The following is a 17,052-nucleotide window of genomic DNA, read 5'->3' as shown; positions in this document are numbered from 1 at the left end:
TTCCCAAAGTTGATTTTTTTGATTTGGTTGAATATATTCACAGTGTGACTTAACTGCAAATGATAACACGGAAAGAATGCATATTTTGCTTTCCCTTGAGACAGCTGATGGGAAAATCTGATTCCACCTTGGTGCAAAACAAACTTCCATCGTGCTTGTCAAAAAGAAGTCCAGGATAAAAGGGAAACTTCACCCAAACAAGTAGTCCATTGTGCACATAGATAGATAGGGCCACTATTCACACCCACTCTTACCGTGGCAAGCATTCATCAGGCATTAGTCAGAGTACTCCTTGCCTGCACAGATACAGCACTGTGTCACGTCTGTAGCGGAAGTTTTACATTGCTTTTTAATATACAAGGCAACTCCTGAACTTAATCCACCTGTTCATAACAATCATGTATTCACAAAAACTTTGCATTTGACTCTAAAAGTGATCCATTTTCTGTTTCTTTTGCATGGTTAGAGGAGCTGATCATAACCAGACTAAGGAACTAAAGGATGAACTTGACTTCACTTGCACTCAACTCTTCAGGCAAAAAGTGGAGATGATGAAACCTTCTTACATACATCAATGCTAGAGTCAGCGAGGAAAGGACTACAGCTGGAGTCATGTCACTCTCAACATGGTGGAGTAATTACAAGCTGGTGAGGACATCGCCATAACATTGCCACACAAACAGTCTGAAGAAAGGCCTTTTCTTGAACAATAAACACAGAGGTTGTGGCTACGAAGGCTCCATTTGGTTACTGTAACCTGTTATGGGAATTTGTTCCGGAGCTGCAGCACAGTTTTTCACTGGAATTAAATATTTTAGCTGACTTAGATTAGAGGAAATCAAACAAAACTCTAACCTTGGGTGATACTGCGGAGAAGGGCTTCTCCTTTGAAATAGATATCATGAGGTGAAACCAAACAGCAGCAGCATAAAATGATGTTTTGCCTGTACAGTGAAAACAGATTTTCGGGGAACAAAGTTGAAATGCTATTTATAAATTGCTGCTCAGAGGAAGTGAGCATCCCCAGAGGATAAATGCAGCTTCGGAAAAATGATACAGCTTGGAGCCAGAAGAGGAAGTACGGAGAGACGAGTCCAAGACCTGAACATGGAAAAGCTTGACTGCTGGTGTGTGTTAGTGAACAGTGTGAGAGCTCTCTGAGAAAAACAGGGCGAAAGAGAGTTGACTTTTAAAATCCAGAAGTGAGAAGGTGACAGCAAATGACAAAAATGGCAAAGAATCGGGGTCATTACAAAAACCAACCAACCAAACAAACAAAAAGTCATTATCATATTTGTGTCAAACTATTTTTGAGGTAGCGGTAGCATGTCATTAATTAGTTGCTTCAAAGATTAAGTAGCAGGCATAGAGCACCATAAATCACATCAGCCCACCAGCAGTTGCAAGAAAAAAAACTCACCTGAAGCTGTTTAAAAAGTTAACAAGTTAAGTTTTAGCTTGATTATAAACTGAAAATTGTAAAAAATTGCATGAAGCAAATAATTTTGCAACAGAGGGAGGAATGTAGTAAAGAAAAAAAGAGCAATCCTGCAGGCACAATGTGGCTTTAGCTACCAAAATTGAGATTAAGTGATGTTTTTGCAAAGCTTGCAGGGATATGATTATGAAAGGTTAGTAAGAGCTCAAAATAACAAAATAAAACCAGAGTAGGTGGTTTAATAACTTCTCCTAGGCCAGTTTCACTTAAGTGTGGGAAATGCAGGGAATGACCACATGTTACATAAGATACTTTGTTGGATGGCAGATTAACTGCCAGCCGGTCCATGCAGCTTTTGAATGAATTGAAACATTTGTGGTTAACCTTCAACCAGTGTTACAGTTTTGGATGCAAAAATCAAGAGAACAGTTTAAAGGTTTGTGACAAATTCTTCTACTGAAATTAACTTTTTTTTAAAAAAAAAAGAAAAACCTAATAATGCACCAAACAACAAAACAAAACACTGCAACATTGTTGTAAGTGGATTTATGCATACTAATAGGCCAACTAGAAACACTTCCACAGCAACTTTAAAGTGAACCTTTCATACTTTTTAATTATTTCCTTTCACACACTTATGGTACAAAGAACATACACCCTCTATCAAGTTTTAACATAAAATCTAGACCCTAACATCAGGTCTTAAAATGAGCTAAATATAAGCTCAGATGAATAATAAAACATGACACATCAAAGTGTGTCATTATTTATTTACTATAAGAAAAACTAAACCAAATTGCTGAAGCAGTGTGTGAAAAACTAAGCACATCCCATAATTTAATATGTTGTAGAACCACCAATAATGACGTGCTTATCAGTCTTTCACATCATTAAAGAGGAATTTTGAACTTCTCTTCTTTAAAACACTGGTTCACTTCATTGAGGTTTCCAGGCATTCATTCATGCACAGCTCTCTTACTTTGACTGCATCATTGCAACACTTTGATTCTTTTCTTTTTCAGTCATTCTGTTGTAGATTTACTCTTGTCCTTGGAATAATTTTTCAATTTCATGATCCAATTTCAGGCAAGCTGGTCGTACAGGTGGCCTCGCACTGGACTCTAGAATACTTTGGTGTACAGAGCTCATGGTTGACCCAGTGATGCAAGGTTCACAGGTCTTATGGCTGGAAAATCAACCTGAATCATTAACGTCCACCACCGTGCTTGACACTTGGTAATTATGACCTTGACATTAGGCGTTTGTGCTGATATGCTGGGTTTGATTTTTCCAACCGTGGTGCTGTGCACAATGGCCAAACATATTCACTTTGGTCTTGTCTGTCTAAAGGACATTGTTTCAGAAGTCTTGTGGTTTGTTCAGATGCAACTTTGCAAACCGAAGCCATGCTGTCATGATCTTTTTAGAGAGAAGAGGCTTTCTCTTGGCAACTATTCCAAAGAAGCCATACTTGTACAGTCTTTTTCTATTTGTACTGTCAAACTTTAACATTAACCATGCTAACTGAGGTCTGTAGAGTTTCTAGGGTTTTTTGTAGAATTTTATTACCTTGGGGTCCGACCACTAAAATGCCAAAACTTGATAAAAGTGCTCACACTTGCAGATAATCAGTTAATTAAAGTGTCTTTGATTAATAACACCTTGCTGCTACTTAATTCCTATCAAAGCAGTTAGGCTGTGCTTAGCTGTTTTAATGTGTTTTGGCTTATTTTTGTTAAAGATAATTACACAGTGTGATATATATGATGATTTTAGTTCATCTAGAGTTTGATCTAATTTTAGAACTTTAGTTTTACCAACACTGCACATCTACAGTTGCTCATGGTAGTGTTAAACATGACTAAATGTAACCACGGTTAGACTTGTTTAGGTCATTTCTCACTTCAAATGTTACATGTAACATGTTTGCAGTAATTCTACTCTGCAGTTTGCTGTGAGTCAGCTAATTCTGTGGTTATTTAGACTTCACAGTATATCTAACCTCCCAATTACATACTGGGAAGAATAATTTTCTCTTCCTCTCATGAAATTTTCCTAAGGAAGTTATTATATTGTAGTTCAGTAAGTGTATGTCTATGACTTGTTTGCACGCTTTCACTTCCGATTTGTTATTTTTTTTAATCAAACATATCAAACCGATTTAAACTTTCCCCATAAAATATCCATGAAAATCAGTTCCTGAATAAATATGAAGTGAGAATTTGGTCATGCGGTTTCAGATTTGTATTTCTGTCTTCATCTGCTTTAAGTTTGAAGTTGTTTGGGCCGACATGTTAGAATATAGACAGATGTTATTTTATTATTACCACTCACAGTTTTCTGACTTGTCTGGCACGTATAAGTTAAACTCTAAGCAAGTAGGACAGTTTTTAAAAAAACTGTAGCTGGTTGCCTTGACCATGTCTACAAGCCTGAATGCACTGAGTTACAGCCGTGTGATTGGCTGATTAGATATTGCCATTAACAAGTAGAAATTGTGTACCTAATGAAGTCGCTGTTGAGTGTATATCAACTGTACTTTGAAAAGACGGGTGAATAATGGTCCACTGTTTCTGAAAAAGTGCTCTTACCAGTCGAAGCTCTGTAGGACTGGAGGAGATCAGACAGCAAACCCTTCTGGACGGTGGCGTTCCCACTCAGCGTCTCCTTGTCCAAGATGACCAAGAAGCGGTGGAGCTCCATCAGGAGCTGGTCCAGCACTGGAAGCACAGACAGACAAGAGGGGCTCAGATTTACAGTGGTATAAAAATTCCTTTAAATTTTATTACACTTTTCTTGGCAAGAAAATATTTAGAAGCATTAAGACAATGGCTTAAAACCAGGACTGTCAAAGTTCCCATCATCAAGAAAAGCAAGAGTCATGAGGGAAAACAAAGCCTGTAATCTTTCCAGACAGCCATTATCAGAATATTGTGCTTTAATTTATGGCAGAGAACTTGTTCAACTTAGGGATTTGTCTTTTAACACTGATTTCAGTTCTTAGTTTAGCAGCTATTCCTTTCCCACTGACTTCCTTTTGTTCCTCAAGTTGTTTGCTGGTTGCCAGCATTTTGCATGGGAGAGACTCCTCTGAGGTTTTTCACTGGCAACAGCTGATAACCACTCAGACTTCATTTCTCATTCTCATTCCTCTCATCGAGCTGTTATTGACAGTTGCAAGTCCGTTTGAGGTTGTTTTGGGAGTTTAGCTAAAGGTCAAGCTCAGAGTAGGGAGGAGCCTAGGCTGGTGTCGGCGGGGCCAGTGTGTCTGGGTGCAGCCCACACACATCCTTCAGGGGTCAGCGCTGAGCTCAGAGTCCTCTCTGCTGTGTGGGGAGCTCTTTGTGTTTTCCTTCACTGTCTCTTGGCCTCATGAATAGGCCCCTTGCTACAGTGGGCCTCAGTGTGTGAGCACTTCAAGAGAAGAGACGGGGGAGGAAATAAAGAAGAAAGACCTTTTTTTAAAGAGAAGGTGGGGCAGGTAGTGGTGGTTGGGGGATAGAGATGCGTAATTATTCCTGACTTTTTTTTTTTGAAGAACTGCATATTTTCTGTTAATTTTCTAAAAAATGATGAATTAATCTATTTTACATGAATTGCAAGCACATATAGCTTTATTAAGTAGGAGCATATTCTGATGTTTGACCATCAAATTCATCCGCTCCTCTGAGCTGACTGTTGGCCCAATGGCTGATGAAAAATGATGATTAGCCAATCAGTGCCAGAGGCGGGATTAACACTACTTTTAAGTTGCTTTGAAGATGTGGACTAACATTAGAGTTGTGTGATACTTATTTACTTGGTATCAAGCTGGCAGCATGTCAGTACATTGCCAATACAGATATTATATTATTAATTTCCAAAGTATAGATCCTATTGTGCTAGAATCAGTCTGATACCAATTGGTATCAATACCATCGATATTTGGATCGATCCGCCCACCTCTACATTAAGCACTCCTGAGGCATGGGTACTAAATAATAATGGACGAACACACTGAGCTGTTTTGACTTTGCACTGCCCCACTCTTAAAATAAGATAAGATTCAAGTTGATACATGGGTATTGTGACTGGTAAGGGAAAATCAAATCTTCTTCCTCAGGAATCCGTTCGAGTGGACATAATGTTAGACTAAAAATGGAAACTGAGTTTTCAAGTTGGCACTCCTGCCTGGTACCCAAGGGCAGACTTTAAAATTGTCATGAAACGGAATCTATTCTTTCCTGTTCATGGACATAAACAGTACTTCTCCAAACTGAAAGGGAAACAAAATTTGCCTCAGGAGGCAGGAAGTGGCAGAAGAACAGTTCTAATCCCACACAGGACCACTGTGGCTTTCCTTGGTATTAATTTTACACTTGAAGATGACCTTACATTCATCATTTAACATACAATTTCACTCACATCTAATACCGTTCAACAAGGATCATGTGTTAAAATACAGTATATGTATATATATATATATATATATATATATATGTGTGTGTGTGTGTGTGTGTGTGTGTGTTGCAGGTGAGAAACATCATTCCAACTGAAATAGATTTGCTTTCATTAAGACTGGCCCGTACATTAACAGATACACACTGCTGTAAATGAAAAACTGTAAGAAAAAAACGAAAACAAAACCACCAATATTGTGTCAAAATCATCTGACCCTACTTAAAACCTCAACTCTGCCCCACATAAAATGACAGTAAGTTGCCTTTTTTGTTGTTTATTCTCTATTAAAACTGTCAGCTCTCATTTTTTAATAGCTCCTTCCGTCTCAAACTGATTACTTAGTGGTATGTGTCAGCAATCTATTGAGTGCAATCATTCCCTCTGCTCTGTTTGCTACTCTCCCATACATGGCTAAACTTTTGAAAAAGGGGGGAACATTTTGCAGCGTAAGGTATCAGGCCCGGGTAAGTTTTGCCTTTCGGAAACGGCAAGAAGCTTTCCAAAAGCTACAGCACGCTAGGTTGTTTTTTGATGACTCTAACTCAAGCTGAGTCAACTTCTGCTGAGAGGCACCATGGAAAACATCACTGTATTGGACACATATAGATACACACATACACTGCTCTTTGTCTCAAAGCATTAGAGAAATGATTTAAACCACAGTCATTACAATTTTCAGTGTTTAGCTACTGATGTATGCCTGGTGAATATGAATCTAAGCATTTTTCCTGCTCCTTCTCCTTGTGTGTTTGCAGAGAGTGACTCAGATGGCCTTTTGGATTGGGGACCCTGGGAAACAAAGTCAGCTGACAGGACAGGGAGGTCTGCAGCAGCCTGTCTCTGTGGGTTTTGGGTTGGCCAGACGCCCACTAAACATCCAGTTAGGGTCCGCAGCCTCCACAGTATAAACAATTCACTTCTGCAGAATAGCCAAAAGGAATCTGAATCAGAGAGGAATACTACTACTACAGTGATTTGTAACTGCTGCAGTTAAAACAGAGTAAACAGGGTACATAAGAATGAACTTGCTTTGCTTGAATTAAAACTTTCCAAACACCTACGCGGTGTGATCTTGGATTTTCTCTTCCCCCTGCCTGATTTTGGAGTTCCAGATTTGTGTTATGAACACAGTACATGACCATTTTTTGTCTGACTTCTCCCACACTACGCTTATCAAACACTTTACTGTGTTTGATAAGCACTCTTGTGCATTGTCAGGCAAATATGTATCTATTTGCAGTGACGGTAAAGTTTCATAAAAGGTTTCCTGCAATCGTTGGCTAAAGCTTTTTACATTATCCTGACTGTCAATAAAGAAGGTTTATTTTTTTATTTTAAAGCAAATATTAACAAAAAATATCTTCCTTTTTTAACGAGCCATCCAAAATTATGAATCGTTTTGCTGTATGTGCAGTTATGCCCATGTTTTTTTTCTTTTAGACAGCCACTGTGAACTGGTCTTAACCTTTCGTCTTCTGGTTAGGCAGGTTTCCCAAAGTTTAACTAAAGATAAACAAACAAAACACTGAGACAATATAGTGTCTCTGCTCTGCAACAACTACCTAAAATGTTAGTTTAGCTTGTTAGAAATAGAAAAAAGCACAAGCTTAGGTTCCACTTAAAAAGGACTTTTTGTTTCAGAAGTCTGGCAGATTGAGGAAGCTTGAGGTCCTGCATCAACTCTGGTATTTAATTTTCTTAAATTAACAAAGCACACGTGGAATCTCATTTTAGCTGCTTTGAGGCTAAATCGAGTTGTTGATGCATTTTTCACATACACTTAGAGGATTAGGCTTAGAAAATATGCTGTGCTAATGTAATTTGACAAGAATCTAATTGGCCTTGCCTTCAAGTGTGGTCTCAAAACAGCAAGAGCGACCTGCAAGAGTAATGAGTGCTTCAAACAAGACTCCAATCCAAAGGAGAGGTCAGCATTTTGCTTGAATGTTGAACAGTCACATGTGTTCAAACATTCTTTTGCCATCTCTTTCTTTTCTTTTTTCAAATGTGTGTTTTCTCCTCTCTTTTTCTCGTATCCAAATCAAACTCGCCCCGTTTAAAAGTTTCTTTTCATCTGTACATCATCTCCCTCCCATCTGCCCTACTTTTAAAACAACTCTTAGCATACCAATTTATGCTCCAGGAAATATCCTGGGCTCCACTGATGCAATATTTGTGCTGCTTCCAAGCATGTTTATGATGACTTTGATCAGCGGTGAATAATATCATCAGTGGCGGAGAGTTAAAGAAAACATAAACAAGTCGAAATGTGAAATTATCATTTTTGCTTCAGATTGATGATGCAACCGAGGCTGTTTCAGTGCAACCCGGGTATTCCTGCTTGTTCAGCTTGGAGCTGCTGGTAAAGGTCTGTTTGGGACACTTCCTTTAGTCTCTGAATCACAGTCATATTTTTGGGATGTGGTGCAGATGTTGAAAATAGTTGCAAATGTGCTTGCTTTGCTTTTCTCGAGTCTAAAATGTGCTATTGGACTTTTATATAACAGATTCTGACTGTGAAGATCTTTCCTTATATCTGCTCATTTATGCACCTGTTTAACTCAAGTACGGTTGTGAAAAAACAAACAAACTACACCATGTGTGAAAAATAACTGCACCTTTGCTGCATCAACAGGAAGGCACAGCAGTAGGGTCAGTAGCAGCCTGCTAGAGTGCTAAATGCACTTGAGTAATTGATCATTTGATTAATTGAAGTTTGCTATATAAGCACAGGCAGAGCAGGTTATTGGAAGGTTGGTGGTTGGAGCTGTTTGCTCCATGCTGCATGCCAAAGTATCCTTGGGCAAGATGTTAATCCAAAGTTGCTCTCCAATGCTTCCTTTGGAGTGTGAATCTGTCTGAATGTTAGACAGAATGCACTTAAGCATAGAAAAAAAGATCTTTTATGAATTGCTGTGAATGGATAACTTTGTATATAAGTGTTGTGTAACTTTGAGTGCTCAGGTAGAGACAAAAAGCACTACATAAAAACCAGTCCATCTACTATCCGCAGGACTGGACATCCCAGCAAACTCAGTCCAAGGTCAGACCAAGATATGTTCAAAGGAACTAGAAAAAAACCCAAATTCACTCTCAGTCAGCAGGATAAAGTTCATAACAGTGCATTAGAAGAAGACTGAACAAGTAGACACCAGAAAGTTGTTGCTGTTTATCTGGATGTAGCGTGTTGAGTGGGAGAAACGTTTCATCGCTCATCCCAGTGACTTCTTCAGTCTAAGCTGAACAAGTACGGTTTATATTTGCACAGTTGCAACAGACCAAGCATTTCAGCACAAACACCTCATAACAACTGACGAACACTGTGGTGGAGGTGCGATGAGCTTGTTTTGCACCCACAGGACCTACCTTTGCACCCACCTTGCATTCACTGAGTTAACAATGAACTCCTCTGTATACCAAAGTATTCTAGAGTCAAATGTGAGGCCATCTATCCAACAGCTACGACTGGGCTCGAATGACATAATGCAACATGGAAGTGCAATGGCCCACTAAAGGCTACCCTGGCCCAGTTAAAATGTGGCAGGAGCATAAGCGAGGTGTGCACCAACAAATACGCACAAACTTTAATGAACTGAAGCAATGCTGGAAAGAAGAGTGAGGCACATTCCTCCTCAAGATGCGAGAGACTGATAGCATCACACAGAAAAGGGCTCAAGTTCAACGGTGTAATATGTCATGTGTTGTTTTTCATTTGAGTTTGTATTTACTAGACTACAGAATGTTCTGATGCATAAAACCTTAGAAGTGAAAGAGGGTGCGCTTTCTTTTTTCCACATGAGTCTACATCCATCTCACCCAGCGTTTACTCATCCATTTACCACAGCATTAGATTTGAAATCCAGAGGTGTATCTTCTTTATCTGATTTGTTTTTAAGATCACAACATATTTAGCAGAAAGAAGAGTCTCACCACAGCAGGTGTGACCGTTTCTCCCGACATATTTTATGACTCACACTCACACTATCTACTCACACCACTAGCACTTTATATAGCCTCTGTAGAAACTATCTACACCCTCACTTATCTTAACTGCACTACTGTATAGCTCTGTGTAAATAATCATTCTGTACATTCGATAATCTTTAATCCTACAACTGTTTACAACTTGCATAGTTCCCATTTCTGTATAGCTGTATATCTCGGATTCTGTAAAGTTATTTATTTCATATTCTGTATAGTTTTTCATATTTATATCCTGTTCATATCCTGTACATAGCTTGTACTCACTACAGCCTGTACATACTTATAGTTATAGAATATTCACAACATACTTCATACCGTGTACATCATAACATACCATAATAGACCCATTTCTGTAATATACTCACATATCTATATTATTGCTAATATATATTGTAATATATCTATATCACTAAAGCACTTCTGGATGGATGCAAAAAGCATTTCGTTGCCCTGTACCTGTGCATGTGCAATGACAATAAAGTTGAATTCTAATTCTAATTCTAATTCACTATGCACTCTACTAATGACATGTCACACAAAACACCAGAGATAAAACTGATTAAAAATAAAATAAATCCATGTTCAACAAGTTCAGTAAGCCAAACTGTGATTTCTTGCTTGTTACTGGAATGAACGATCAATCAACCAATCAAGACTTGATCTCTATGAATTGGTAAACACAAACAGCAAAGAAGTTCAAGCCATGACAAACATGAATATATGACATTAAATATTATAGATGTGAAAAAGAGCTTATAAACTTACATAAATCCATTTTAGAGGATCGCTCTATTTTGGAAAAATCTAGTAAAAACTAATTTGCATGAAATGACACCAAACGCCGGCTCGATGATCTGATTAGCCTTGTGACTGACACTTACAGAGCTACGACTCCCAAAAGGGAAGTGGTGGCAAGAAGGAGAATTGGAACCAGTAGCCAAAGTCACAGTAAAAACGTTTGGACTGTACTGTGCTTTTCGCCCTGTCACACACTTAAAAGTGCTTCTGCTCCAGTAGACACGAAAAAATGACTGAAGCAGAGCTGATTTGTATCAGGCGAAAAATGTGCACAACTGGAAAAAAAAAAACCAAAAAACCAAAGAGCTGCATGTGATTGATTTGTTCCAGGCTGCTCTTTCTTTGGTGAGAGTGGCAGATAATTCACTGATGAATAAAGGATCAAACAACAATTTGATTGGTGTTTCATCCAAATTGGCAGGTGCACGTTTTTTTCTATGTGAAACATGCTGGGTTCAGCTGTTGGACAGAGACTGCGACCGACATGGCTGGATTAATCCAAGCTGTGTTGTGGTGTTATTTCCATAGAAACCACAGAAGAGAAAAAAGTAGTTGACTTGATGAATTCAGAAAAAAAGGGGGCTGTAAATGTCTGATAGCAACACTGAAGGACAAAGAGAGAAATGAAAAGTTGTATTAACAAATCAGTGCCAACCTGAGGCACACAAAAATATGACTGGTGATACCGTACAGCCTTACTAGCCCTCCCTGAGATGCCTAATGGATTAGCACATGATAAATAAATGCATTTTTGGAACGTACAACCTTTTATTCACTCTTAGCTGTCACCTTGTCCCATGAAAAAGATGCGTTAAGTATTCCCCAGGTTAAAAGCAAGCCATCACAGGTCTATGCAGCGTACCATTATGCCAAAATGCCTTTGAATTTCAGCATAAAGACAATGTACAAAGAACAAACCTCACCTCTGAGAGCAAATATTGTGTTTTATCTGGACCATATATCTAAAAACGGGACGCCGAAAGAACACAAAAAGTCTTTGCACCTACATATAGTCACAACATAATAAGAACACACAAAGGAATAGCGAAGATCACCAGTGATTACAAGTTCCTACGTTAGCATGTAGCAGTGTTCAAAAACCACTGAGATGTGGGGTTTTTTGTTTTTTCACATCCTAGTCACTTCCGTCACTGCTCATTGCACGGCGAGGCCATGGAGACCAGTAGTTGTGGGTTTTAATTCTGTGTAATGCCAAGCTAACTACCCAGAAGGACTGACTACAGTAGCACTTTCAGGTCCAAGGACTTGTTTCAAAGTACTGAATGAGATGAAAGCAAAATACAAAAAAAACAAGCCTATTCATACCGAGCCTTGTTACTACAAGCTGGTCTTGTAGCGACATGTTTTGGTCGTCAGGCTCAACACATTTTGCTACTTGTCACATATGTAAATTAAAATAATTTGGAAGCGACTGGATTTTGTTCAAAAAGTCTCTGTTTGGCTGTTCATCATCATAATTTCTATGAGACAGTTTTCTTCAGCAATACAAAATATAAATCATGGTTCAATTTAAAGTGCTCCAAAAATAATCTGCAGCAGTCTCACTTTCTGATAAGGTGATAGAGGTTGAGAAAGAGTTTTGCAGAGGAATTGATACAAGTAAGGCTTGAGAGCGTTCAGCAGTCTTATTATAGCCAAGAGCCCAAATAGTCGATTGATTTGAACACTGCAGCATGTTGTTGCACTACACACACACACACCCCTCTCTAAAAAAACAGGAACAGATCAGTGAAATCAGCTCCCAAGTCTTTGATAGAAACAAAAACCTGAAGTCATGACTGCTCACAATGGAGAACTATTTGTTTTGGTATTTTTTTCCTTTCGTTTTGGAGGATAAAAATAACAGCATGAACAAGGAAGGAGGAACAACCTGCAAAGAAACAGTGTCATATAATTAAGAAGGTAAAAGAGAGTGGGCACGGCATGGGCGAATGACAACATAAGACTCTGAGCTGAAGAAGAATTCGCACAAAGCTCACAAGGGCAAACTCTCCATGCTGACCCTCCCATTGAGGTGTTAAACTATAAGGATGAAAGAAGTTATAAAGAAGCCACTTATCAAGAGTCATTCCACTTTCTTTTTCAAGTGTCTCCTCTTTTATCTTCCCTCTGCCCCAACTATTGAATCTTGCCTTTATTCGAATCACGCTTCAACTTTCTTTACACTCTTTTCTTTTCTTTTCTTTTTGGCGGTCTTTCTTTAGATCTGTGCCATCTCATTTATATTGAGGCTTACATCTGAGCCCTTGGAGAAATCAGGCAGTTTTTCACTGCTGAAGCATGCTAATGGCCTCTAAAAGCCCAAGTAAATCTTTGTTGATTTTAGGAAGAGGCCTTGCTCTGCTTACACAATTTTGTCTTGATTAGGATTCAATGCAGGTTACAGTAGACAGTGTAGATAAACGCCAAAGCTGAAGAGTCGACTCGTCGGATTAAAGATGTGATGCTGCAAATTTGTGTCTGTGAGGCTGCGTATACATGAGATTCGGGGAGAAAATAAAAACGATGCCGAAATCTGGCTCATCGCTGAAGCTTAGTGTCTGAGTTGTTGGCTTAATTTGACATTTTTAATGCGCTGGAATTTTAATAATGCTCAGAAATTATAATATAAACAGAGACTAATGATTCAAAACACCATCTTCTAAGCTGCTCTAATCATGATTTAATCAACAGTGGATCCATTGAAGGGGTTGCTTCAAGTGCAAACCTAAGGATAAATCTGCCTAGACACTGCTGTCTCCCTCTCCTTGCTAAGCATGCAACAGTAGATGGGCCAAAGCATAGCTAGCTAATTAACAAATACCTAGTAAATAGGCTAAATTCAGCCTAGAATTACATTCTCCAGGCAGCCAAAAATTACATTAACTTTGTACCATAAGACTTGCTCCAAAACAAACTTTCTCCTTGCCTTTGGCCTTTCTCACAAACACACACAGAGATGAAATATCTGTCAGCCCCTGGGCCATAAGGCAGAGGAGGCTCAGTGAGGTTCCACGTCCCCTTCTTAATCCACCACCCCGCCTGCATCCTTCACTCAAACCTCCTCACTGCTTCCCCTCAGACGCTTTCCTCACACCGCTGTTCTCTGGTGTGATGTGTGTGTGCATGTATGTAACACTTTGTGTGGCTTTTAAGTGAGTAGCGCTAAACTGATTAATTCAGAAAAAAAGACAAAGCTTTACGAATGTGTCAAACTTCTTGACTCAATGATACAAAAAAAAGTGACAGACTAGAAGCGGCAATTCCCAGCCTCAGTCCAGCCACATTAAAGTTTCTCCGCTTAGTTAAATATCCCACAGAAAGGCTGCCAAGAAGGCCTTCGTGGAGAGACTGTGCATATGAGTGTGTGATTACAAGTGTACCTTCTCCAACAAAAGTGTACCTGGTGAGAAGCAAACAAAGTACAGGTTGATCCAGAGCTGGATCCATAAACCAAAGACACGTTTGATGTGTTAAAAATGGGCGAGAGTGCAAGCCAGAGGGCAAAAAGAGCCAAACTCACACAGAACAGGAAGACCGCCTTTCTTTTCATCATTTTTATAGCCTCATCCAGCTTCCTGAATTACCCACACTTCACTCACTCCCCGTTGGCAAGTTCATCCCATGACACACATACGAGTGAACCAGGAGACCCCATGCCAGCTCTAATGGTCTACATCTAAGCAAGCTACTGCTGAGCTGATAGCAGGTCAAACCCACTAGACCCACTGACAGTTTCATATTGTTAAGCTGCGCTGAAAAGCACCTTAAATTGATTGGCATGATCTGTGCTGACAGACTGAAGAGCATGCTAATATGGAGATACCGGCTTAAAAAGACATTTAGGAGGGGATCGGTGCCTTTTGGATTTGTAAAACTGTTCAAAAAATAATATGTGAATTAAGGTCAATGAATTTTTTTATTTCCAACTCCATCCCTTCCTTTCATTTGATAAATTATGGGATTTTGAACTTGAAGATGTTTTCAAGGTTTGGCGTTTGTGGCACTGTAATAAAAAGTGTGCCATTACTGGCATACACAGATTAAGAAAAGTGAAAATAGCTTTTCAGCATTTAGCGGTTTGTGCACAGCGTCTTTCACTGCAGCCACACACAGCACACAAATACTTATGGTTAAAAATACATTAGATTTGGTCACTACTGTGTTATACAAGCACTCGTTGTTGAATTGAGCAAAATGACCACAAATGATATTAATGGGTTCTCATTTGGTAAATGAGGGACTTCTTGACTAAACATTGCACCTGTTTGAACACCAATATGACTGTGCTGTGGGTCCAAATCCTACAGCTACCTGTGCCTTTAGGGGTGCCTTTGCTCCAGCTTGTAGAGGGCTCTCCACTAATTTCACCTAAATATCACTTCACTCGCATGGCAGCACATTCTTGTTTTACTGCAAACTTTTAAAACTTTTAAAAACTATGCTCCACCACTCCTCAGATTCATACAGTTTTAATCTGTGAGTCTTCTGCATAATCTTCTAAACCAACAATGTCCACAAGCACATCTTTCAGCATGCCTCCATTTTACTTGCATATTCTTTTGGAACTGCTCACAGAGGCAGATCACTGCTGGAGAAGAAGACTGATGGCTGAGGCGAGAAAAGAAGCCGTCGCCTTTATGGGTGAAACGCAGCTGTGAAGAACTGGAAGACAGGCATATGTAGCATATAGCTTTAGGCACAAATTGCTGGGATCCATATTAGCATGGAAGGCTAAATAAACAAGGGCATTAGGTGGAAGCCGTTGATTGACAAGGAAACGAAGATAATAAATACTGGAAAGGATCTTAGATGAAAATAAACATATGCTTCTATTCCCATTATGGGAACATTTAGTGGAATTACACTTTAATTATTTCTATAGTTCCACTTGTATATTATGAATGTATAATTTCTATGTCAAGCCAATACTATGAAAATATGAGGGTGTCTAAGGACTTCATCCATTTATCAGCTGATAAAGACACAGTTAACAAGACATCTGGTATCAGTAAGTAATCTGTGAAAAAAGAGGACTGTATAACTATTTCGACCGCTCTGATTATTTAATATTTTGTGGGCTAAAACACCAGCATGTGGGTTTTAATCAGGTGCAGGGCAAAGCGAGCTCAGGGCCAATGGCTGAGTAAGAAGGGCTCTAATCGTCTCTTGGCTGAGCTGCAGAAGTGTGCGTTCTCTTTTGTAATAATCGATTCCCAAATATGTCTCACGACAGCCCAGAGGTCATGGAAACCAAACAAAGCTCCAAGTGGCTGAACTAATTCGATCCTCATCTCTGGCACAAGGTGTGAGAATCAGTGGCATGAGCTGCTGGGCTGCTTCTCTGGAAGAAAACCGGCACGAGTCAGATTTCAGAAGCACGAAACATTTCCAGAATACTAAATAATACCTTTCCTTGTCATCGGCCTCCCTGAATTTTCCCAGGTTTCCCTTTACTGTACCCCCTCCAATGGTTGCCTGTGGCTGTTAGTATCTAATTCATTGTCCTAGTGCGCTGCCAAAAGAGGTGCAGTCCAGCTTTTTTTCCATTTTTTCAGCCTGAACACACCGACTCATTCTCTGCAGCCTGTTTCTTACCCGCCCAATTTTGCCCTTCTCTAATCAATTACATCCCCACTGCAAGTCTGTTGCCTTTGCCTCCCCTTCATTGCTGACTCATAATTCATCGAATCATTGGCATTTTAAACACCTTTATCCCCTATCAGGATGACCTGATAGGCATCAAATGAAAGTGGTGCAAATCTCACTTCTTACTACTTTTAAAACCACTGACACACACACAGCAGGCGGTGAAGTGAGCAACGTGGCTCCCCTGGTGGACGATCGCTGTAATATCATCGGTCCTAAAACATGACAACATCACTGTTTGTTACATGAGGGCGACGGATGTTATTACATGTTATTACTTGTTATTATATCATTGATGTTTTTGTCATTGTCAAATAATCTGGCATAATCTTGGGAGGAATGGCGGGTAACAAAGGAGAGGAAAATTCCTCTGAGCCCAATAAAAACATTTCCAGATATATCTGTGTTCAGCTAAGACAAAAACAAACATAAGGGATATGTGAAAAGAAAAGAAAAAAATCAGTCAAACGCCTCAGCTGGTATTCTCCCACAGTGGGTGAAAAATGCACATACGCATAAAACACCTCTGTAAGTGGCTGCTTGAAACACTGACTGTGTAATCTGATGGGCTGTGGGAGTTAGCAGTCTGGGCTCACCAGTCAGCTGGTAAACGGGAATGTGGGAGCAAGACTTTTTTGACTAGTTGCCATTGTTTCTACTCCAGCCAGGAGTCGGACAGTCACTCCTCTCAGCAGTGCAGAGGTCCAAAGAGCGATGTTTTGTTTTTCTTTTGCAGTTAGGCA

The 17,052-nt window shown here is 39.5% G+C and overlaps 1 protein-coding gene across 1 annotated transcript in view; it reads right to left on the bottom strand.

Moving 5' to 3' along the window:
• afap1l2 (actin filament associated protein 1-like 2) overlaps positions 1–17,052 on the bottom strand; it is a 46,861-nt gene that overhangs the window by 29,101 nt on the left and 708 nt on the right. The window contains exon 2 of the mRNA XM_085361423.1: positions 4,030–4,158. Within this exon, the coding sequence (XP_085217549.1) occupies positions 4,030–4,158 (129 nt within the window). The remainder of the gene's footprint in view (positions 1–4,029; positions 4,159–17,052) is intronic.

The sequence above is a fragment of the Diplotaxodon limnothrissa genome, linkage group LG8 (assembly GCF_057381915.1).
Source record: "Diplotaxodon limnothrissa isolate DT_005_m linkage group LG8, D_limnothrissa_male_GT1.1, whole genome shotgun sequence".
Lineage (NCBI taxonomy): Eukaryota > Metazoa > Chordata > Actinopteri > Cichliformes > Cichlidae > Diplotaxodon > Diplotaxodon limnothrissa.
Note: the sequence above shows the minus strand (reverse complement) of the source record. Positions and strands in the feature narration are given on the sequence as shown.